This window comes from Lactuca saligna, chromosome 4 (genome assembly GCF_052625555.1).
Source record: "Lactuca saligna cultivar CGN05327 chromosome 4, ASM5262555v1, whole genome shotgun sequence".
Classification (NCBI taxonomy): Eukaryota; Viridiplantae; Streptophyta; class Magnoliopsida; order Asterales; family Asteraceae; genus Lactuca; species Lactuca saligna.
The window spans coordinates 313,355,433-313,379,641 of NC_136420.1; the positions used below are offsets into that span (position 1 = coordinate 313,355,433).

The 24,209-nt window shown below is 33.3% G+C and overlaps 1 protein-coding gene across 1 annotated transcript; it reads left to right on the forward strand.

The window, feature by feature from the left end:
• The first annotated feature begins 11,267 nt into the window (after window positions 1–11,267).
• On the forward strand, window positions 11,268–11,729 carry LOC145040870 (uncharacterized). The gene has a single exon (XM_078988759.1). The coding sequence runs from the start codon at window positions 11,268–11,270 to the stop codon at window positions 11,727–11,729; it is 462 nt and encodes a 153-aa protein (XP_078844885.1).
• Window positions 11,730–24,209: the final 12,480 nt, after the last annotated feature.

A 24,209-nucleotide genomic window follows, 5' to 3' on the forward strand; every position in this document is an offset into this window, starting at 1 on the left:
ACATTAGGTAATCGGTCATCGTGGCAAAAAAAAAAAAAGATTACATAATTCATGTGTTTGAACTTTGAATAGCATTCTAATCTTTTTTAAGCTTATAGTAATTTGTGCTAAATGTGATTTTGTTTATGCAAAAATACATTGCTATTTACTTTCAAAAGATAAAAAGATAATTGAATAGATTTGTCATGTACATAAATAATATAGAAAAGAATCTATCTTAATTAATGAAAATCAATTTTGCCAAATATCATGTTTATATTGAATTTGACACATGTCATTTTTTAATAGTTTTTGTATTAATTTTTTTTCCACTTGTCATTTTATTGTATTTTTTATTTTCTTAAATTCAAAATCCACATTTTTGTGAGATTTATATATGTAAGGTAAATTATTCTATTAAATTTCATAATAAATGCTCTACAACCTTTCAAATCTTCTACATTATATATTAATTACTTACTTTATTTATTATATCCTTTGTATTTATTTAAAACTATTACTTTAAAGAATATATAATACTTATAATTTTATATTAAACTTTTTTTTATAAACCCGTGTAATACACGGATCTTACCCCTAGTAAAAGTAATATGCAATAAAAATAAGATAAACCAATATTATTATTTATACATTTGTCGACATGTCCACGGGAAACGTATAACACTAGTTAAGATTATTGTAAAAGTTTTGTGTACATTGCTTATAATGTTTGGGTCAGGCCCAATACATCATCGAGTTGGGCTAAGGCCCAAGGTAGCAAAAATACAAGGGCAAAATTTTAGTCCTGTGCGATTGTATAGGTATGATATTAGCGTATAAAAATTAGCCCAAATCATCTGATTTTTCCCAAATTTGATTTTGGTTTGTTTTGTGAGGGCAACTTGGGCGCGAACAAGATTGGGACTCAAATCATTATCGATCGTTAATGGAGCATAGAAAAACTCAAGCGACTCCTAGAAACGCCAATAACGCCTAGAAACACCCATCGATTTCAGTGCCTTTTCAAGTCAATCGATCTCGAAGTAAGAACCGATGCTCTCTCTCAAAATATCATACATAGCCTCTCGAAAGTGCTTGATTTTGTTTATTGTTACTCAAACTCATATAAACTATGGAATGCATTACTTCCTGGTTGCAAACTCTCAGTTTGGGCTTGAATTATTGGAAGTTTTAATCATGGTTCGATTCTTCGTTGGATTGAAATAACTGTTTTGGTGATTTAATCATTCAGCAGGAACGGATTTCATAAGCATCACCATTGTTGATTTGAAAAAACTCCGAAGAAAAGTCTAAGACGCCTATGTGATTTAGTCAGTCAGCACTAAGCAGGTATCGTTTCTACTTCCATGGTAGCTTCATCATTCAGTTTTTTCATCTTAACTGTCACAGAGAATGTTTGCTTAGCAAAGTGTACTTAGAAGACTAAGAGAAACAAAATATAAAATCGTCCATATAATCATATAATTATTGAGAGTTATACTCAATTGAAACCCCATTACATAGATAAATGATCAACATCTTATAAATTCATTCACATTGCAATCATTTAATAACTATGAAATAAAAGTAACAAACTAAACGGAATTTATGAGAACAAAAATAATGATGAATAATTCATTCATTGACATAGCTTCTAATAGTATGAAAGTAATAAAAAATTTATGAAAAAACGGTTTGAGAATGTTTCAAACAGCATAAAAGTGCCAAAATTTTGATGAAAAAACATGTTATGGGGAAGTTTCAGCAAGTATTCAAACTATAGAGGCTAAAGTGAAACATTGTCATTTTTCAACAATATTTCCAAGTTTGGTCTTTGTATTTGTTTCAGCAAGGTCTTCATTACATTGGGATATAAAGACAATGAATGAAGGCCATAAAACATGGGTGAAAACTTGAATTTGTTGTTTATCATTAAACCCCGGATATTTAACCCCTCACAACTCTTCACAAACCACACAAAATTAATTTCGTAACTTACAAATTGAAATTACAATACATTGCTGGAATTTATCAAAATTGGAGTAAAAGTAAAACAACATACTTATAACCATAAAAAAAATTCAGACCCAGTGTCATTTAAAGTCAAACCTGGTGTCATTAATCTTGTGTTTCAAGAATCATTTAAAGCCAAACATGTGCTTTTCAATAGAAGGCAAAGTACAATGTTTGAATAAATAAAGAAACAAATGGTTGTTTTCTCAAATCAAATGAAACATATGAAACTGTGAATATGCTACTATATAAAATATTTGTCTCAACAAAAGTATATTTTCATTTCATTTCCGTAAAATAAACAAAATTGCATTAAAGGGTAAGGTACAAAGACTGAATAGGAAACGAAACAAATGATTGCTTTGTTAGTTTTAACAATGTCCATTAATTTGAAAAAAAAAACAACAAAATATACATGAAAGGGTATTTTTTCACCATTTACAATAATGTACTTTCAAATTAAAGGCTACAATTTGGTTTATTTTTATAAGTATTAAACTTGAAAAAGTTAGAAACAAAAACATTGAAAAAAACCCTTTGGATGATTATGCCTTGAAACAAAAATAAGCATCCATGTGGTATAAAGAAAAAGAAAAAAAAAACTTTGGACAGTGAATTTCATTATATTGAAAAAAAAAACTTTTTAAACAATAAGGTAAATTTATAGAATGTCATACAAAGACTTTTCCAAATTCCTCATATTTCAATGATTGGAAAGTAATGCCGTTTTTGTTTTGTTTTAAATAAGCGATTTTGCCCCTAGAGCATCCATACGAATGCACTTTTTTTTTTTTTTTTTTTTTTGTTATTTGAAATCCAATATAAGTTTTGAAGATCGGGTATAAAATATGCATAAGATTGTTACTTTTAATGGTTTTTGCATAATGGCAGATTTAAACTAAGTTCCATATGTTATTTTAACAAAATTTCTTGCATCCTACTTTAAAGTATTTAAATTAAAAAAACATTGTATAAACTTACAAATTCAAATTTCCCGGAAATTTAAAGATAGCCTTGTTATAATTAGGATAACTTTTAGTTATTTCATAAAAAGGTTAGTGTTTAGAATATGTTGAAATGGTCATATTTTCAAAATATTATAAAAAAATGTCCTTCAAAAAATACATAAATGGTCCCTTTGTATATAATTACCATAAATGATACCTGATTAAAATAATATCAAAAGTTGTCCTTGATTGTCTCACACACACGCAAATAGAGACATATACACACAAATATATGGTAAGTTGTTCTTCCCATCATGTGCCATATATATACGCACATAGTAACACGTGTATTCTACAAAAATAACTAAAAAAGTACTTTATGTTCCAAAAATAACTAATATTTTATTAATTTGATCTCATGAGGGTCTTTATTATTAATCTTATTATTTTAACGTAAGCGAGCTTACTTTTGTAAATGTTACTTACAGCACCACAATTATAGAAGCTGTAAACAATATTTATTTTCTTGACATTTCAAGTTCATAAACAAAAACAAACTGAATAAAGATAAATTGGAGTTAAAAGTATATAGCTAAACAAAGATATGAGTTTGGCTGAAGCTGATTATAAACAAAAAGTTAAATTGGGTTTTAAATGTTGATGTTTAAACTAAATTGATATAAAACTTTACCAAAAACTTACATTAAACAATATTATATTTGTATGTAGTTGAACTTTGAAGTAGTTCATAAATTTTGTCCATGATTGTAATTGTAACTAAAGTTATAGCTTTTCACTTTACATTTACATAAGATGTTCATGTCCACATATGATTATGTGGCAAGGGTAAAAATGTCAATTACTTACTAAATTACTGATTTACCCTTCAGATAAAAATGAAAGTATCATGCTAAATGAATACACAAAAAAATATTGATTACCACAAATAGGAAAATGAATAAGGGTAAATTTGTCATTCCATCAAAGTACTTTGGTATAATGTGTTTTAAATGGTTTATATCAGGTTTTAGTGGTAAAATTCAGGACACATTAGTCCTTGCGTTATAAATGAATGTTGGATATTTGTACATGTTACATACCTACACACATACAAAACAAAAATAAATATATTTGAGTTCCTGAAGTATAACTAGTTACACATACACACAGATTGATACCTAATGCATACTACAAAACTACTAAATACAATACACACATTTACATACTGAATACACTCTAAAAAACGAAAATACAATACAGGTAATCAAAACATAATTTACCCCATATGTACACACTTTAACACACAAATAGAAAATAGAAAAAAAAATATTGTATAATGTATATTTCGGAGGGACAAAAAAATGGGCACATAAAGGTATACACATTAACAACCATATTTTTCAATATTCCCCATAAAGAACCACATTAACATTACAGAAAAATGACAAGTGGATATAAATTACTTCAAAAAATTTAGAAAATGCCATGTGTCCAAATCAAGGAGAAGAGGACATGTGGCAATGGGATCTTTATTTATTAGGGAGGAGTCTTATCCTTTTTGCTGTAGAACCGACCGCACCTGCCACCTGGTTTCCGATTCATATCAATACCCCCGCCTTGAAAATGCACCTTGTCCTCAAGGTGTAACTCAGGAAACCTCTATTGCATCAACAGTTAATCCTCCCAAGTTGCTTCAGGAATCCCTATCCGTTGGATCAACCACTCTTGCTTTCCTTGATTCTCCCTGTCTAACACCCTTTCAGGACTCATTAGCTCTTCTACTGGACCAAGTAAACCTTTTGGGAGAGTAGCTTCACCCTCTTGTTCTCTCAATGCTTTTTAAAGTTGTGACACATGGAAAACTAGGTGGATAGTAGAAGTTGGTGGCAACTTGATTTTATAAGCTCTCATTGGCTCAGACGATAATACTCTGATCCTCTTGCTTGTCTCCTGACCGTATCTTTTGTCCTGGAGCCAGGGGCGCCTCTTGGCGGGCGCGAGCTTTTTGCCTGCGCGCTTCGCTCCCGGGGACGCCAGCGGGCGCTAAGCCTGCTGGACTGAGCTTAGTTGGCGTGCCTGGCTCTTGGGCTAGACGCGGTTCTTCTGTGCTGCCCTCGGCACGCCATAAGGGCTATGGAGACTGGAAATGAGGCCAACACTTGGGACTTAAGGTGTTTAAATAGGACTCAAACTCTAAAAGTTAGGGTTTAAGCTTTGCGCGTGAACGACCTGCGTTCCCCAAAGGAACGCCCCGTGTTTGAGCTTCGCTCCCAAAAATCCAAATTTGGTAGAAATGGTCCCTCCCCCCTTCAAACTTGCAAAACACAGCCAAAAAGCAATAACTTAATATACAAGGGACCAAATATGAATTATACCTGTGTCAAGCGGTACAGTGTCTCATATAGGTGTGCCTAATGTGTTTGTGATGTAACTTTTTATTATAACTAAAAAAGTAAAATACATTGCTATTATCAGTTAAGAAATGCAAGTAAGTTGCTTAAATGAGTCGATGCAAGAAATAGAAATGCAATTGTTGTTATCTGGGAATAAAAGTGAGTTCCAGTTTCGTGTATTTCTTTGGGTAAAATGCAAGAAATAGAAACGTACTATTATCAATTCATTATTATAACAAGGGAAGGGTTTATCAAAATATGCTAACTTATTATCTTCATGATAAATCTTGTAGTTCTAACCCATCTGTGAAAAACATGAATAAACAACCATACCCATTTCAGAAATTGATGCTGTTTTTCCAATATTTGCTAAAAAAATCTTAAAAATGACAGATGCTAATTTGATAATCTAGGCTAGAAAATGACAAAATATTTCTTTTGACCAAAAAATGACAAAAAATGCTTAATATGTAAAATTACATCATACTGTGGAAAATTTGTCAAAACCTGTTTTGTTTTTTGTTTACTTTTTTTATAATGAAAGTGGGCTGCTATTTTGACTGATTAAGATTGGAAGAGGTACCATTAATGAGAGAATGATTATTCTAACTTATTCCATCTTGGTATCGTGTACATATATAATCGATAAAGATAAGGATAAATCATACTAAAGTCAACTACTATGCTATCAACAGTGCGCTATAAATCGTACTAAAGTCAACTACTATGCTATAACGGTGTTATAGCAACGCTATAGCGTTTTGCGGTATTACTGAACCACTATTTTGGAATAGCGTTTACGAATAGCGGTGGCGCTATTATCAATGCTATTGACCGCTTTTACAATTTCATACACATTGGGATACTTTTAAAAAGAAAAAACCGATTGTAGGTCATTTCAATATTAAATCTGTACTTTTTTAATTTGTCTACTACACTTTTGTTTTAATAAGTTCAAAAAATAAATCTAATTAATTACAAACTACAAAGCAACAAATGACAACTTTTATTTTTCCTCTTTTTATGTACTTAGAAACCACGAACGACTTGAGCGGAATGACACTTTGACACTTTTTTAGTTCCATATTATTATTACTATATTAGAATATTATATATATGGTTTATGTGATGTTCTTATATGATTTTTTATAATATGAATTCTATACAGTATTAATACTCTAATATATATATATATATATATACAAGTAGGTTCATACGAAAACATAAATAATTTGCGAAAACGCGAAAATAGTTTTCATCTTATAAAAATCAGACATGTATTTTAGAAATTAAATTAATTAGCAATAAATTAAAGATAATAAATTTACATTGGAGGATGTTATGGTAATATAGATTTACATGTGGTTTTAATAATCGTTTTTTTTTTTTTTTTTTAGTTATGTCCTTAACCACTTTTAAATTCAAGTTTTATAGTAAAAATGTCAAAAAAACATGTTTTGCTAATATGAAAGAATTTCTCATGTATCATCGATTATCATCATGTAGTTGAAAGTTTGGATGGATTCTTGTCCAAAATATAAGGTTGGGGTGGCTCAATTTCATAGGTTTTCCTTGTTTTCGTAAATTATATATATATATATATATATATATATATATATATATATATATATATATATATATATATATATATATATATATACTTTGTATAAATATATAATATAAATTACACATAATATTAAAAAACCGCTATACCACTGGAATAACCGCGATTTCAAATGACCACTATTAAAATTTTGACTGCAATAACTGCTTAGACTACAAATGATAAGCATAAGAACAACCTAACAAGAAATCCCAAATTTTTAGCATAACTATCTAAAACGTAACAAGATAAATCTTCAAAAATAACATCATAGTTTGACAAGTTTCTAAAGTTGCATATTTTGACAAGGTTGGTCTCTATTTTCATAAATTTTTGCGAATTGAGAAAATGCACATTTAGTTTCAACTTAAAATTTTTTCATTATATACAATTAACATTTACTATTTTTGTTTCAACAGATTATCACGACTTGAGAACATGCCGACACCTGCGATTCCGGTTATTCCTCTTCGCAGATCTCCACGATTCACACACGTGGAGGTTTGCGAGAGAGTTTCAACAGCTGCCGCCCCACATTCCCTTCCGGCTCCTCTTCGCAGGTCTCCACGATTCACACACGTGGAGGTTTGCGAGAGAGTTTCGACAGCTGCCGCCCCACATTCCCTTCCGGCTCCTCTTCGCAGGTTTCCACGATTCACACACGTGGAGGTTTGCAAGAGAGTTTTGACAGCTGCTGCCCCACATTCCCTTCCGGCTCCTCTTCGCAGGTCTCCACGATACACACACGTTGAGGTTTGCGAGAGAGTTTCGACACCTGCCGCCCCACATTCCCTTCCGGCTCCTCTTCGCAGGTCTCCACGATACACACACGTGGAGGTCTCCACGATTCACAAACGTGGAGGTTTGCAAGAGAGTTTCGACAGCTGCCGCCCCACATTCCCTTCCGGCTCCTCTTCGCAGGTCTCCACGATTCACACACGTGGAGGTTTGCGAGAGAGTTTCAACAGCTGCCGCCCCACATTCCCTTCCGGCTCCTCTTCGCAAGTCTCCACGATTCACACACGTGGAGGTTTGCGAGAGAGTTTCGACAGCCGCCGCTCCACATTCCCTTCCGGCTCCTCTTCGTAGATCTCCACGATTTACGAAAGTGGAGGTTTGTGAGAGAGTTTCGATTGCCGCTGTTCCAGAATCCTTTCCTGCAGGTAATTCAAATTTTAGAATGCGTAAGATTGCGTTTAGCTGTGGAAAATTTTCTAGTTTTCCAAAAAAGGTTTTTAAGAGCAATGAAAATTTTGAAAACGCATTTGGTTTGGTAATTTTTCTAAATCATTTATGGAAAACGTGAATTTTCTGTTTTCCAAATTAACAAAGAACTTGGAAAATTGACAATTATTATTTTCTAAAATTTTTCATGGAAAACGAGAATTTTTGAATTTACATGCAATCTGGAAAACCGAAAATTTTCATTTTCTTTGGGATTTTTTTTGAAAACCGAATCAACAAAACATGTTTTCAAAATTTTCATGGAAAAATGGAAAATTTTCCATAACCAAACATACTTTGGTTGCATTTGGTTATGGAAAATTATTTTCATTTTTATCTAGAAAATGCTTTTAGATAATAGAGTGGAGTTTTTATTTTTGGTTTTAAATGAAAAATGTAGAAAACGCGTTTAGTTGAAATCGGGGGAGTTTTCATTTTCCATTTTATAAATTTAGAAAACTTTTGAAAACTGTAAAACTCACTTTTCTAATCAACATACGATTTGTAAAATAGACATTTTTCTTTTTCTTGGATATTTTTTTGAAAATCAAATAAACCAAGCGCTTTTTTAAAAATTTCATTTTCATTTGAAAATTCTAATGAAAAATGGAAAATCTTCCACGAGCATCTTGTGCGGTTGGTTGTGGATGTGGATTACTGTTTTCATTTTCCTAGAACGCTTTCAAAAAATGGAACCGAGTGAAAAATTTAGGATGCGTTTGGTTGTGAAAAATTTTCCAGTTTTCTAGGAAATTTTTTTAAAGAAAAACGGAAATTTTGAAAACGCGTTTGATTCGTTCAGTTATCCAAAATTTTCCGAGAAAATGAAAATTTTCAGTTTTCCAAATTGTATGTAAATTTGAAAAGTGATTTTTACAGTTTTCCAAATTTCTAAGATGGAAAATGAAAACTCCCCCGGTTTCAATCAAACGCGTTTTCTAAAATTTTCATTGAAAATTGAAAACGAAAACGAAAACTCAACTCTATTTTCTGAAAACATTTTCTTAGAAAATGAAAACAGTTTTCCACAACCAAACGCACCCTTAGGGTGCGTTTGGTTGCAGAAAAATGGGTCGTTTTCTGGAAAAATGAGAATTTTGAAAACGCCTTTAGTTTGTCTATTTTTCTAAATTTTTCACGGAAAATAAAAATTTTCCGCTTTCTAAAATTACAAAGATGTTGGAAAATTTTGGAAAACTGATAATCAGTGTTTTCCACACTTTTCAAATTACAATATTTTTCTATAAACACACACCCACTCCACCCCATCCACCTCTACCTACCCCCACTTTAACATCCCCCACCCCCACACACAAACACATACATACCCACCCACCCGCATACACACACCAACCCCCACACACACACATATCCATCCACACACACCCACCCACAAACACATATACACCCACCCACCCACAAACACACACATACATACCCACCCGCATACACACACACACACCAACCCACAAACACACACACACACCCACCCACAAACACACATACACCCACCCACCCACAAACACACACATACATACCCACCCGCACACACACACACACCAACCCACAAACACACACACACATACATACCCACCCATACACACACACACCCGCACACACACACACACACCAACCCACACACATATACATACATACCCACCCACACACACCCACACACAAACCCACACCTATCCCCACCCCACCCTCACAGACACACACACAAACCTACACCTACCCCCACAAACACACACAAACACAAACACACACTCACACCCCCACCAACCCAACACCACCACGACAATCACCGACCTACCATCACCACCACCACCACCACTAACCCGTCACTAGCACCCCCACCACCGTTGCCGCCACCATCACCACCACTGACACAATTGCCGCCCCCACCACCATCGCCTGTCATCACCACCACTCTCGCGACCCGCTACCGTCACCGCCCCCATCCACACCCTACCACTGCTACTGTTTTTTAAAAATGAAAACCAATAGAAAAATACACATCTAAACACGTTTTCTAATTTCTAAAACTGAAAATGAAAAATAAATAAGTTTAACTAAACGCGTTTTCTAAATTTTTCTATGAAAAATAAAAACGGAAAACGAAAATCGAAAATCGAAAATGGAAAACAAAAAACGGAAAATGAAAATTGTTTTTCTGTAACTAAACGCAACCTTTGTAAACGCGTTTGGTTGAAACTAATGGAAACGAATTTTCATTTTCCATTTTAGGAAATTAGATAACTTTTTTGGATATACATTTTGTCCCACTTTTCATTTTCCATATTTTTTTGTTATTCCAAATATTACGAAGTTAAACATATTTCAACAAAAAACCAAACAAAGTTTTCATTTTATGATTATAAACATAAACTTTAAAAGTAAAAACATAAAAAGAAAACATTTCCTAATAAGACTTTAAGATTGTATTACAATGGCTTATTGAATTTGTTATTCTGATTCCATAACTTTATAATCTTCACTCATTCTAACATGCAGGGACATTGGAAAGGCGAGTAACACGGAGTATGTCTGGTTGTAGAGATGTAGATACAACAAACAAACAGGTTTTATCAGTAACTTCAATTGAAGAATTACCAGAAGCAAGTGTTGCTGAAATTACAAATGAAGCTTCCACTCCAAGTGTAGCTGTGAACAAGGATATTCAAAAGCATATTGGAGTTAAAAGAAAAAGAAGTCAAGTTGAGGGCATTTCAGGTTGGACCACAGAGCAAGAATCAGCACTGGAAAAAGCGTACCTTTCAACAAAGCCCACCCTGCATTTCTGGAAAAACGTTTCTAGACAGGTTCGTTTATTCATTATTATAAAAATAAAATTGATTACTTCAAATATTCTGTTACATTAACATTAACATTAAAAAATTAACATTACAGGTACCTGGAAAATCAGCATAGGAATGTTTTGAAAAAATACATAGAAGCGAACCAACACCATCTACACCCCGCCTTTGGTGTAGGTCACGTTTACAAAATCCACAGGGCCCCGCCCCCACTTTATCTGCAAGTAAATTACTTCATAAGCCCAAATCTCGTAAGCAGTAGAGTCATGTAATTCAAAGAAGCATAAGACAGATGTTACAAAATCAGTATGAAGGTGAACCAGATTCTCAAGGTGACATGTTCTCAGTTTTTGAACCAAATGCATTCACACCAGTACGCCACCTGGACATCCGTGATGATGATGATGAAATCCAAAGATCTTCAACAGCACCTAAAAAGAGTCTTTCAAGATTTAGTGGGAAAAAAAACCTTATCACTCCTCCTGTTTTGAAGCAGATGAAGAATAAAGCTTTGCATGAAAAGTATATTGATCAGTTACACCGTAGGGAAGCTGGTAGGAAGGTGGCAAGCAAAAAGGTGGAAAAATGCAATGAAGGGGAGAGTTCTGCAAAGAGAAAGGATGCGGTTAAAGCTGCCAAAAATGCATTGATTTTTGGTGCAAGAGATGTTGTTAATGAGTTCAAGTGGAGACAGGGTATGGCTTTGATTGATAGTTTTGGGGATGATGATGATGATGATGATGAAATCTTCTAGGCTTTTTTGATTCTTGAAACAGTAAAGATAGAGTTTTGTTAGGTGAATGTAAATATTTTGTTGATAGATCTTGTGTTGGTACCTAGAATGCTCATTAACTACAGTTGTACATGATAGAAATACAGTCTTTAAATCTTTTAGGGGTATCAAACTTGTATATTAAAAGTGGGTATGTTTTCATCCAAAACAATGTCTAATAACTTTTGTCATCCAAAACAATTATAGTGATTTTTTAGGATCAATAACTTGTATAAGCTTTCTTTTAACAAACCAATCAAGATTGGATCGTTTTTCATGTTGATATATACTAGATAACTAATTAATTAATATTAGCAAATAACAATAATTAATAAATACTAACAAAAACTATTTTTTTTTACTAAATATATAGTTTATGCTAATAAAATAAATAAATAAATAATTGATAAATATAATTTTCACTATAGAGTTTTTTATATTGATTACATATTTTACACTTTTACATGTTCTTGTTTTTTATTTTAACTAGTGAAGGATCCGGGGATCAGTCGGTACAACTAAACTCAAAGAACTATGTGGAAATCAATTTGATAGAAGGAATAGGAAAAAATGCAAATCCCACAAGGTTAAATTGACTAAAATTGTCACTTGTTGCTCATCGACTCTTGTAACAGGTAATCTAAAACTTTCTCTTTGAATCTCCTCTACCATCACGTTTCATTACAACTTCTTTTAAGCTTTCCAACTCCTTGTCCATAACACTCTGCAATAAATACCAAACTACTTTTATTTATTTGTATATTATAAATAGCAATTTACTTTTTTTTCTACATATAATCAATGTTACCAATGCTATGTGACAACCCGAAATTTTCATTCGGTCAAACCCTAAAGTCAATCACTTCAATTTATAAGTCAAGTTCATTTTTATTTGTTTTTATCAAATTTAAAGTTCGTTTGATTATTTTATTAATTAATCTTTAAACGAGCAGGTGAAAGGAAGTGTCGTCTCGAGTCTTGAAATTTCAAAAACGCAAGTACCATGTAGTTAAGGAATTCACGACCAAACTTTTATGTTTGGGCCGAAATTTCTTCCAAAAACCATAAACTCATGCCTTAAGCATGAGTTTACTCCCCCAAAATACCTCATTCTTACTTGCAAACTCAAGAGCAAACTCCAAACACTCACAACTACCATCCCGTCTTTCACCCGATTTCCCGAGAAATGTAAGTATTTCTTGGCTTGATTTGTTGTTATATCCTAACAACTAGTGATCATACACCTTTTAATCCATCAAATTTCATGTTTTGATTAGATTTCCAAAACACCAAGAACACCAAGAACATACACTAGTGTTCTTGGACTTTTAGCTCATTTCAAGCTTCCATATAGTAAGTACTTCTATCCTAGAGTCTTATAAAGCTTGTTATGCATCTTTACATCAACAAAATATAAGATTGAAAATCCCAGGCTAATAACTGCAGTGTGTGCCATGCGATCCTCCCGAGCCCTTCCCTTTGCCACCAGAAGTACCGAAACCAAAAACTGAAACTGTACGCATGAAGTTTAGTGAGCTCCCTCAATCTACTACATACCATGCAAACACATATACATATATTGGGCCCCATCCGACATCGGACCGAAGTCCAGAATATCTTGGGCCCCACCTATTGCATCGGGCCCCGCTCGACATCGAACCGAAGTCTGGAATAACTTGGGCTCGCCTACTGCATCGGGACCCGCCCGACATCAGACCAAAGTCCGGAATAAACTGAACATGGCATAACATATAACATAATCACATATACTACATCAGACTTGCTCGATATACTACACATAACACAACATGCATGAATCACAAAGACATCAGGCATACATAACTACTTCTTGGGTCTGCCCCGACATCGAACCGAGGTCCAGAATCACATAACTGCATCGGGTTATCCCCGATATACTACACTACTAACCGGGTTGGCCTTGGTGCCTTAGACCTGTTCCTACTGAAAGGGAACTCACCTCTCAAAGTGGCTGCTGAATAACTCATGGAAAGGTGATGCGGTCGGCTGCTCCAACTACTCCCCGACTATAACGACGAAATAAACATTTAATCAAAAACCGATGACCCCCTCATGGGTAAAATTACTATTTTACCCCTCTGGTCTATTCCAGGCCATGACATAGGCCCAACACCTTCTAGTCCTTCTAAACTCACTAAGGCCCATTTATCCTCCAAATGGCCCAATTTCCAAAAATGGGCCAACTCTTCAAATGGGCTTTCCTTTCAAGCCCAATTAGTCCCTGGGTTCTAAACTGACTTCTGAAGGCTCATCACGGCCTATTATTGCTATGTCCAAGACTTGGCCCAAACCGAGGACCAATAACAAAACCCATTGACTAAGCGTACACTGAGCGTACCTGTCAGTACGCTGCGCATCCTGCTGGAATGGCTTGTACGTCATGCGTACTAGCGAGTACGCCCAACGTACTCTCCTGTTAAGCTCTATCTTCCAAAACTTCTTAATCCCTTAAGACATTACGTCTAAACTATATATCTGAGTCCAAAACTTCGTCTTAACCCATAAAGTCAATCACTTGGTGGCTTGCAACCCACCAATTGAGCCCAACACTTAAAATAGCAATAAATTTTCATGAAAGTGACTAGATCTCTTACATGGCTTCATAGAAGCCACAAAGCTTGCAACTTTATAGCCAAAGGAACTCATTGAGCTTCAAGGGTGACAACCTTAAGCTCAAAATTGAAGTTGCAAGATCAATATCAAGTCTTTAGACCTAAAAGATCCAAAATCTTCAATACCCTAGATCTAAATTTTGAGGGGGAAATATGGGAGCTTTATACCTCCTCTTGCTGCCAAATGGTGAGCTTGTTCCAGATCCTTGAGCTCAAGATACTCAAGGGCTTCTTCTCCAACCTCTCCTTCTACTCTTCCAAGCCTTTCTTCACCAAAAATGAACTCAAAAGGGTCAAACACACAAATTATGGAGTAAGGGACGAACTAGGATTTTTCTGAGGGTGAGGGACTGGTGAGGAGGCCAAAGGAGAGGCTATAATGGGGGTATTTATATGTCTTAAACTCTAAAAATTAGGGTTTGACATCTGCCCGCGTACGTTGGGCGTACCTCTTGGTACACTGCGCGTACGCCCCCGAGTCCTCCGAATCCAATGTGGGCACTACGCCTTTTGTACGCCAGGTTACGCCCAACATTCGAATTTTGGGCAACCTATCTTCTCGGCCCAATTTCCTAAGTACATTCCAAAAGAATCCATTGTGCAAGTGATAGTCCAAAATAATTATTAACTCAATAAATCAATTAATATCTCGAGGAACAGGTGTTACATTGTATGTGTGTATAATATGAACAAAAGAACAATATAAGTACAAAAATAAATGAATCTCTTAGTATGATGTTATACAAAAAGTTATTATTATAATGACTTATTACGATGTGAACTTATCCTATTATAGGATTAGATATTTCTAGTTGTCTTTTAACTTAGTTTTAATATGTTTTAAGACATTCTTTTAGATCTTGTATTTTTTTTATTCAGTGTTATGTTTTTTTTTCTATGAATTCATCTTAAACCTGTTACACATTTAATATTATATTGGATTGAATTTGGTTATCTATTTTTTTTAGTTTATTTTAAATATTCTTTTCTTATCGTCTTTAACAATTGTAAATTCAAAGTACATTAGTTTAATAAGAAAAAAGTATTATCAAATTGTATATTTTGGTGGGAATTTTTGAATGTCAACTTGCTTTTAAGTTTGTTGATAAAAAAAATAAACCTTCGCAATGTTCTTTTTTTGATACCACACCTTACTTACTAAGTTTTTTTTACCTTGGTTAAATGCTTCGATATAGGCAATACACACTTGGTCCCCATGCCAAAAAAAAATTACAAAATTGGCCACTATATAGAAAAACATTAGTAATCGGTCATCGTGGCAAAAAAAAAAGATTACATAATTCGTGTGTTTGAACTTTGAATAGCATTCTAACCTTTTTTTAAGCTTATAGTAATTTGTGCTAAATGTGATTTTGTTTATGCAAAAATACATTGCTATTTACTTTCAAAAGATAAAAAGATAACTCAATAGATTTGTCATGTACATAACTAATATAGAAATGAATCTATCTTAATAAGTGAAAATCAATTTTGTCAAATGTTATGTTTATATTGAATTTGACATATGTCATTTTTTAATAGTTTTTATATTAATTTTTTTCCACTTGTCATTTTCTTGTATTTTTTATTTTCTTAAATTCAAAATCCACATTTTTGTGAGATTTATATATGTAAGGTAAATTATTCTATTAAATTTCATAATAAATGCTCTACAACCTTTCAAATCTTCTACATTATATATTAATTACTTACTTTATTTATTATATCATTTGTATTTATTTAAAACTATTACTTTAAAGAATATATAATACTTATAATTTTATATTAAACTTTTTTTTTATAAACCCATGTAATACACGGATCTTACACCTAGTGAAAGTAATATGCAATAAAAATAAGATAAACCAATATTATTATTTATACATTTGTCGACATGTCCACGCGGACACGTATAACACTGGTTAAGATTATTGTAAAAGTTTGGTGTACATTGCTTATAATGTTTGGGTCAGGCCCAATACATCATCGAGTTGGGCTAAGGCCCAAGGTAGCAAAAATACAAGGGCAAAATTTTAGTCCTGTCCAATTGTATAGGTATGATATTAGCGTACAAAAATTAGCCCAAATCATCTGATTTTTCCCAAATCTGATTTTTGTTTGTATCGTGAGGGCAACTTGGGCGCGAACAAGATTGGGACTCAAATCATTGTCGATCGTTAATGGAGCATAGAAAAACTCAATCGACTCCTAGAAACGCCAATAACGCCTAGAAACACCCATTGATTTCAGTGCCTTTTCAAGTCAATCGATCTCGAAGTAAGAACCGATGCTCTCTCTCAAAATATCATACATAGCCTCTCGAAAGTGCTTGATTTTGTTTATTGTTACTCAAACTCATATAAACTATGGAATGAATTACTTCCTGGTTGCAAACTCTCAGTTTGGGCTTGAATAATTGGAAGTTTTAATCATGGTTCGATTCTTCGTTGGATTGAAATAACTGTTTTGGTGATTTAATCATTCAGCAGGAACGGATTTCATAAGCATCACCATTGTTGATTTGAAAAAACTCCGAAGAAAAGTCTAAGACGCCTATGTGATTTAGTCAGTCAGCACTAAGCAGGTATCGTTTCTACTTCCATGGTAGCTTCATCATTCAGTTTTTTCATCTTAACTGTCACAGAGAATGTTTGCTTAGCAAAGTGTACTTAGAAGACTAAGAGCAACAAAATATAAAATCGTCCATATAATCATATAATTATTGAGAGTTATACTCAATTGAAATAAATGTATGAAATAAAAGTAACAAATTAAACGGAATTTATGAGAACAAAAACAATGATGAATAATTCATTCATTGACATAGCTTCTAATAGTATGAAAGTAGTAAAAAATTTATGAAAAAACGGTTTGAGAATGTTTCAAACAGCATAAAAGTGCCAGAATTTTGATGAAAAAACATGTTATGGGGAAGTTTCAGCAAGTATTCAAACTATAGAGGCTAAAGTGAAACATTGTCATTTTTCAACAATATTTCCAAGTTTGGTCTTTGTATTTGTTTCAGCAAGGTCTTCAATTAATTTCCTAACCACACAAAATTAATTTCCTAACTTACAAATTGAAATTACAATACATTGCTAGAATTTATCTACAAAATTGGAGTAAAAGTAAAACAACACAATTATAACCATAAATTTTTTTTCAATTCAAACACAGTGTCATTTAAAGTCAAACCTGGTGTCATTAATCTTGTGTTTCAAGAGTCATTTAAAGCCAAACGTGTGCTTTTCAATAGAAGGCAAAGTACAATGTTTGAATAAAAAAAGAAACAAATGGTTGTTTTGTCAAATCAAATGAAACATATGAAACTGTGAATATGCTACTATATAAAATATTTATCTCAACAAAAGTATATTTTCATTTCATTTCCGTAAAATAAACAAAATTGCATTAAAGGGTAAGGTACAAAGACTGAATAAAAAATGTAACAAATGACTGCTTTGTTAGTTTTAACAATGTCCATTAATTTGAAAAAAAAAACAACAAAATATACATGAAAGGGTATTATTTCGCCATTTACAATAATGTACTTTCAAATTAAAGGCTACAATTTGGTCTATTTTTATAAGTATTAAACTTGAAAAAGTTAGAAACAAAAACATTGAAAAAAACCCTTTGGATGATTATGCCTTGAAACAAAAATAAGCATCCATGTGGTATAAAGAAAAAGAAAAAAAAAAACTTTGGACAGTGAATTTCATTATATTGAAAAAAAAACTTTTTAAACAATAAGGTAAATTTATAGAATGTCATACAAAGACTTTTCCAAATTCCTCATATTTCAATGATTGGAAAGTAATGTCGTTTTTGTTTTGTTTTACATAAGCGATTTTGCCCCTAGAACATCGATATGAATGCACTTTTTTTTTTTTTTTGTTATTTAAAATCCAATATAAGTTTTGAAGATCGGGTATAAAATATGCATAAGATTGTTACTTTTAATGGTTTTTGCATAATGGCAGATTTAAACTAAGTTCCATATGTTATTTTAACAAAATTTCTTGCGTCCTACTTTAAAGTATTTAAATTAAAAAAACATTGTATAAACTTACAAATTCAAATTTCCCGGAAATTTAAAGATAGCCTTGCTATAATTAGGATAACTTTTAGTTATTTCATAAAAAGGTTAGTGTTTAGAACATGTTGAAATGGTCCTATTTTCAAAATATTATAAAAAAATGTCCTTAAAAATATACATAAATGGTCCCTTTGTATATAATTTACCATAAATGATACCTGATTAAAATAATACCAAAAGTTGTCCTTGATTGTCTCACACACACGCAAATAGAGACATATACACACAAATATATGGTAAGTTGTTCTTCCCATCATGTGTCATATATATACGCACATAGTAACACGTGTATTCTCCAAAAATAACTAAAAAGGTACTTTATGTTCCAAAAATAACTAATATTTTATTAATTTGATCTCATGAGGGTCTTTATTATTAATCTTATTATTTTAACGTAAGAGAGCTTACTTTTTTAAATGTTACTTACAGCACCACAATTAGAAGCTGTAAACAATATTTATTTTCTTGACATTTCAAGTTCATAAACAAAAACAAACTGAATAAAGATAAATTGGAGTTAAAAGTATATAGCTAAACAAAGATATGAGTTTGGGCTGAAGCTGAATATAAACAAAAAGTTAAATTGGGTTTTAAATGTTGATGTTTAAACTAAATTGATATAAAACTTTACCAAAAACTTACATTAAACAATATTATATTTGTATGTAGTTGAACTTTTAAGTAGTTCATAAATTTTTGTCCATGACTGTATCTGTAACTAAAATTATAGCTTTTAACTTTACATTTACATAAGATGTTCATGTCCACATATGATCATGTGGCAAGGGTAAAAATGTCAATTACTTAAAAAAATTGTATTTTAAATTTTCTACTAACAACACTACAAAAGCGTAGTTGCATAAATGGTCCATATAATTGATTTTTTGTTTTTTAAATACCACAAGATATGATAATGTGGCAGGTGTCAAATGGTCATTCCATCAAAGTACTTAGCTATAATCTTTTTAGTTTAAAAAAAAAATCTTATTTTTGTTTAACCTATACAAATGAACTTTAACAAAGTTGAGATAATCATACAAACAGAAATAGTAGCAACAACCAATTTGATCCATATTTTAAATTAAATTACTGATTTACCCTTTTGATGAACATTGTCCAAACTAAATTATTGATTTACCCTTCAGATAAAAATGAAAGTATCATGCTAAACGAATACACAAAGAACCTTGAAAGGCGTCATCTTAAGAGATGAATGATAGGACGTATTATACCAGTTTAGCCTATGGCATCCATTTAACCCACTCCTTAGGCCGTAGAGAAGCAAAGCAACACAAATAGGGTTCCAAAAATGGTCGACGAAGACTTTATCCCTATCCCAAACAACAGTCTTAGGTACCCCATGTAACCGAATAATTTCGTTAATAAAAATTCTCGCACTGATGACGCAGTAGACGAATGTTTAAAGGGAATAAAATGGGCCGACTTGTTAAGACGATCCACCACTACTAAGATGACGCTATACCCGGTTGATTTTGGTAAAACCTCGATAAAGTCCATAGTCATGTCTTCCCAAATTCTCTCGGGAAGTTGTAAGGGCTGTAATAATCCTGATGGTGCTAAATCAGAATACTTATTTTGTTGACACACCCCGCATTCCGCCACCATCTGCGCCACATCCTTCTTCATTCCGACCTAGAAAAGCTCCCTAGTCATTCATTGATATGTTTTCTGTGCAACTTCATGATCACTAGTTACCCCTGTGTGGAATTCTTGAAGCACTCGGCTAACCCAATCGGAAGAACTAGGTATAACTATCCATCCTTTATATCGCACACAACCATTCACCACATCGTAACCCTTCGGCCCTTCTTCGGCAGTTCTCACACGGCTTTGTAATTCTTTAATAACGGAACTTTCGGCTAACCGTTGGTCCGTTGCAACATCTCTTCATGGTCGCTAGGCTTGGATATTACTAGTTCACTAATTTCGACTTTCTCCCTCTGTCGCGGGACTGCATCTGCCACCCCGTTTTCTTTACCGATTCGATAAAGAATGTTAAAATCATATCCTGCTAATTTAGCAATCCACCTTTGGTATCTGTCTACAATCATGTGTTGCTCGAGCAAGAATTTTAAGCTTTTTTGGTCGGTAACCACAACGAATTTTCTTCCTATCAAATAAGGATGACATTTCTGGATTGCACCGACACTGCTCCTATTCTATGCCTAGAAGCGTTTGTCTTGTAAATTGTTTGGTGAAATCCAGCAATGCAAGAACATGAACTTGAGTCATGGAGTTTTTTAAGCTTTGAAATGCTTGTGTACCCACTTGAATTTATCTTTTTGGAGTAAATCGGTTAAGGGTTTGACGATTTTACTGTAACCCTTAACAATTTTTCGGTAATAGCCTGTGATCCCCAAAAATCCACGTAGATCACGAATGGTTTTAGGCATTGGCCAATCGACCATGGCCGAAATTTTAGATGGATCTGCCATTACACCGCCTCCCATCACTACATGTCTCAAGTAATCCACCTAATTCCCAAAAACGATTATTAAGCACTTAATGCTTAAAGCCACACGACCAAAACATAGATCCAAGTCCTAAAGAACATCTAGAACCCTAAAGTCACCGACTTGGTGGCTTTGCATGCCCTAAAAGGTCCTAACTTCAAGATATAGCATTTAACTTCCGTATAAAGGTCTTAATCTCATGCATGGGGCATATACAACTCTAAAGATGCAAACTTTATGAATCTAGAACACCAAGAAAAACAACTCAAAGCTTCTGGAGTGATTATAACTACAAGATCTCAACTATAGGACCAAAACGGGACTAAAATCTATAAAGACCTAGATCTAAGCTTCTAATGAGCAAGGTAAGAGCTTTATACCACAAATGTGTTGCAAATAGAGCAGAGAACCAAGATCTATGAGCTCCTACTTGAACTACCACCTTGCACCAAGCTTCTCTTCCTTGAATGAGCTTTAAACACACACCAAAACACACACAATGAGCTCCTACTTGAACCACCTTGCACCAATCTTCTCTTCCTTGAATTAGCTCACAACACTCAGGGAGGCTCTAGGGTTTTGAGATTAGGCTTTGGGGGCTGATGTGACCTTGCCCTGGTTTCTTCCGTGAACTTCTCTCGATTGTCTAGCTACCACTGCAAGATCACAAGAACACAAGTTGTCAGCCGCTTACCGGGAGGGGCTCCCGGAAGAACGCTCCGATGGTCAAGTTAGAGGGTATTTTAGGGTTTGTGAGTATTCTCTCTAGAAAGCTTGGAGAATTTACCTCGCAGGTCTGAGAGCACATCCTTTTATACCTAGCGCTTCTGCCCGAGCCGTACCAGACAAAATCGCTTTTAGGGAGACAGGATCAGAGGTGCTGATTGGAGGGTCGTTCGCCTTCAACCGCTAGAGCGCTCTCATTGGCTCAGACGATAATACTTTGATCCTCTTGCTTGTCTCCTGATCGTATCTTTTGTCTTAGAGCCAGGGGCGCCTCTTGGCGGGCGCGAGCTTTTTGCCTGCGCGCTTCGCTCCCGGGGACGCCAGCGGGCGCTAAGCCTGCTGGACTGAGCTTAGTTGGCGTGCCTGGCTCTTGGGCTAGACGCGGTTCTTCTGTGCTGCCCTCGGCACGCCATAAGGGCTATGGAGACTGGAAATGAGGCCAACACTTGGGACTTAAGGTGTTTAAATAGGACTCAAACTCTAAAAGTTAGGGTTTAAGCTTTGCGCGTGAACGCCCTGCGTTCCCCAAAGGAACGCCCCGTGTTTGAGCTTCGCTCCCAAAAATCCAAATTTGGTAGAAATGGTCCCTCCCCCCTTCAAACTTGCAAAACACAGCCAAAAAGCAATAACTTAATATACAAGGGACCAAATATGAATTATACCTGTGTCAAGCGGTACAGTGTCTCATATAGGTGTGCCTAATGTGTTTGTGATGTAACTTTTTATTATAACTAAAAAAGTAAAATACATTGCTATTATCAGTTAAGAAATGCAAGTAAGTTGCTTAAATGAGTCGATGCAAGAAGTAGAAATGCAATTGTTGTTATCTGGGAATAAAAGTGAGTTCCGGTTTCGTGTATTTCTTTGGGTAAAATGCAAGAAATAGAAACGTACTATTATCAATTCATTATTATAACAAGGGAAGGGTTTATCAAAATATGCTAACTTATTATCTTCATGATAAATCTTGTAGTTCTAACCCATCTGTGAAAAACATGAATAAACAACCATACCCATTTCAGAAATTGATGCTGTTTTTCCAATATTTGCTAAAAAAATCTTAAAAATGACAGATGCTAATTTGATAATCTAGGCTAGAAAATGACAAAATATTTCTTTTGGCCAAAAAATGACAAAAAATGCTTAATATGTAAAATTACATCATACTGTGGAAAAATTGTCGAAACCTGTTTTGTTTTTTGTTTACTTTTTTTATAATGAAAGTGGGCTGCTATTTTGACTGATTAAGATTGGAAGAGGTACCATTAATGAGAGAATGATTATTCTAACTTATTCCATCTTGGTATCGTGTACATATATAATCGATAAAGATAAGTATAAATCGTACTAAAGTCAACTACTATGCTATCAATAGTGTGCTATAAATCGTACTAAAGTCAACTACTATGCTATAACGGTGTTATAGCAACGCTATAGCGTTTTGCGGTATTACTGAACCACTATTTTGGAATAGCGTTTACGAATAGCGATGGCGCTATTATCAATGCTATTGACCGCTTTTACAATTTCATACACATTGGGATACTTTTAAAAAGAAAAAAACGATTGTAGGTCATTTCAATATTAAATCTGTACTTTTTTAATTTGTCTACTACACTTTTGTTTTAATAAGTTCAAAAAATAAATCTAATTAATTACAAACTACAAAGCAATAAATGACAACTTTTATTTTTCGTCTTTTTATGTACTTAGAAACCACGAACGACTTGAGCGGAATGACACTTTGATACTTTTTTAGTTCCATATTATTATTACTATATTAGAATATTATATATATGGTTTATGTGATGTTCTTATATGATTTTTTAAAATATGAATTCTATACAGTATTAATACTCTAATATATATATATATATATATATATATATATATATATATATATATATATATATATATATATACAAGTAGGTTCATGCGAAAACATAAATAATTTGCGAAAACGCGAAAATAGTTTTCATCTTATAAAAATCAGACATGTATTTTAAAAATTAAATTAATTAGCAATAAATTAAAGATAATAAATTTACATTGGAGGATGTTATGGTAATATAGATTTACATGTGGTTTTAACAATCGTTTTTTTTTTTTGGTTATGTCCTTAACCACTTTTAAATTCAAGTTTTATAGTAAAAATGTCAAAGAAACATGCTTTGCTAATATGAAAGAATTTCTCATGTATCATCGATTATCATCACGTAGTTGAAAGTTTGGATGGATTCTTGTCCAAAATATAAGGTTGGGGTGGCTCAATTTCATAGGTTTTCCTTGTTTTCGCAAATTATATATATATATATATATATATATATATATATATAAAAACTTTGTATAAATATATAATATAAATTACACAAAATATTACAAAACCGCTATACCACTGGAATAACCGCGATTTAAAATGACCACTATTAAAATTTTGATTGCAATAACTGCTTAGACTACAAATGATAAGCATAAGAACAACCTATCAAGAAATCCCAAATTTTTAGCATAA

Bases quoted from the DNA above. Each gene is read 5' to 3' on its own strand.
- LOC145040870 (XM_078988759.1), top strand. From the start codon at position 11,268: ATGTTACAAAATCAGTATGAAGGTGAACCAGATTCTCAAGGTGACATG.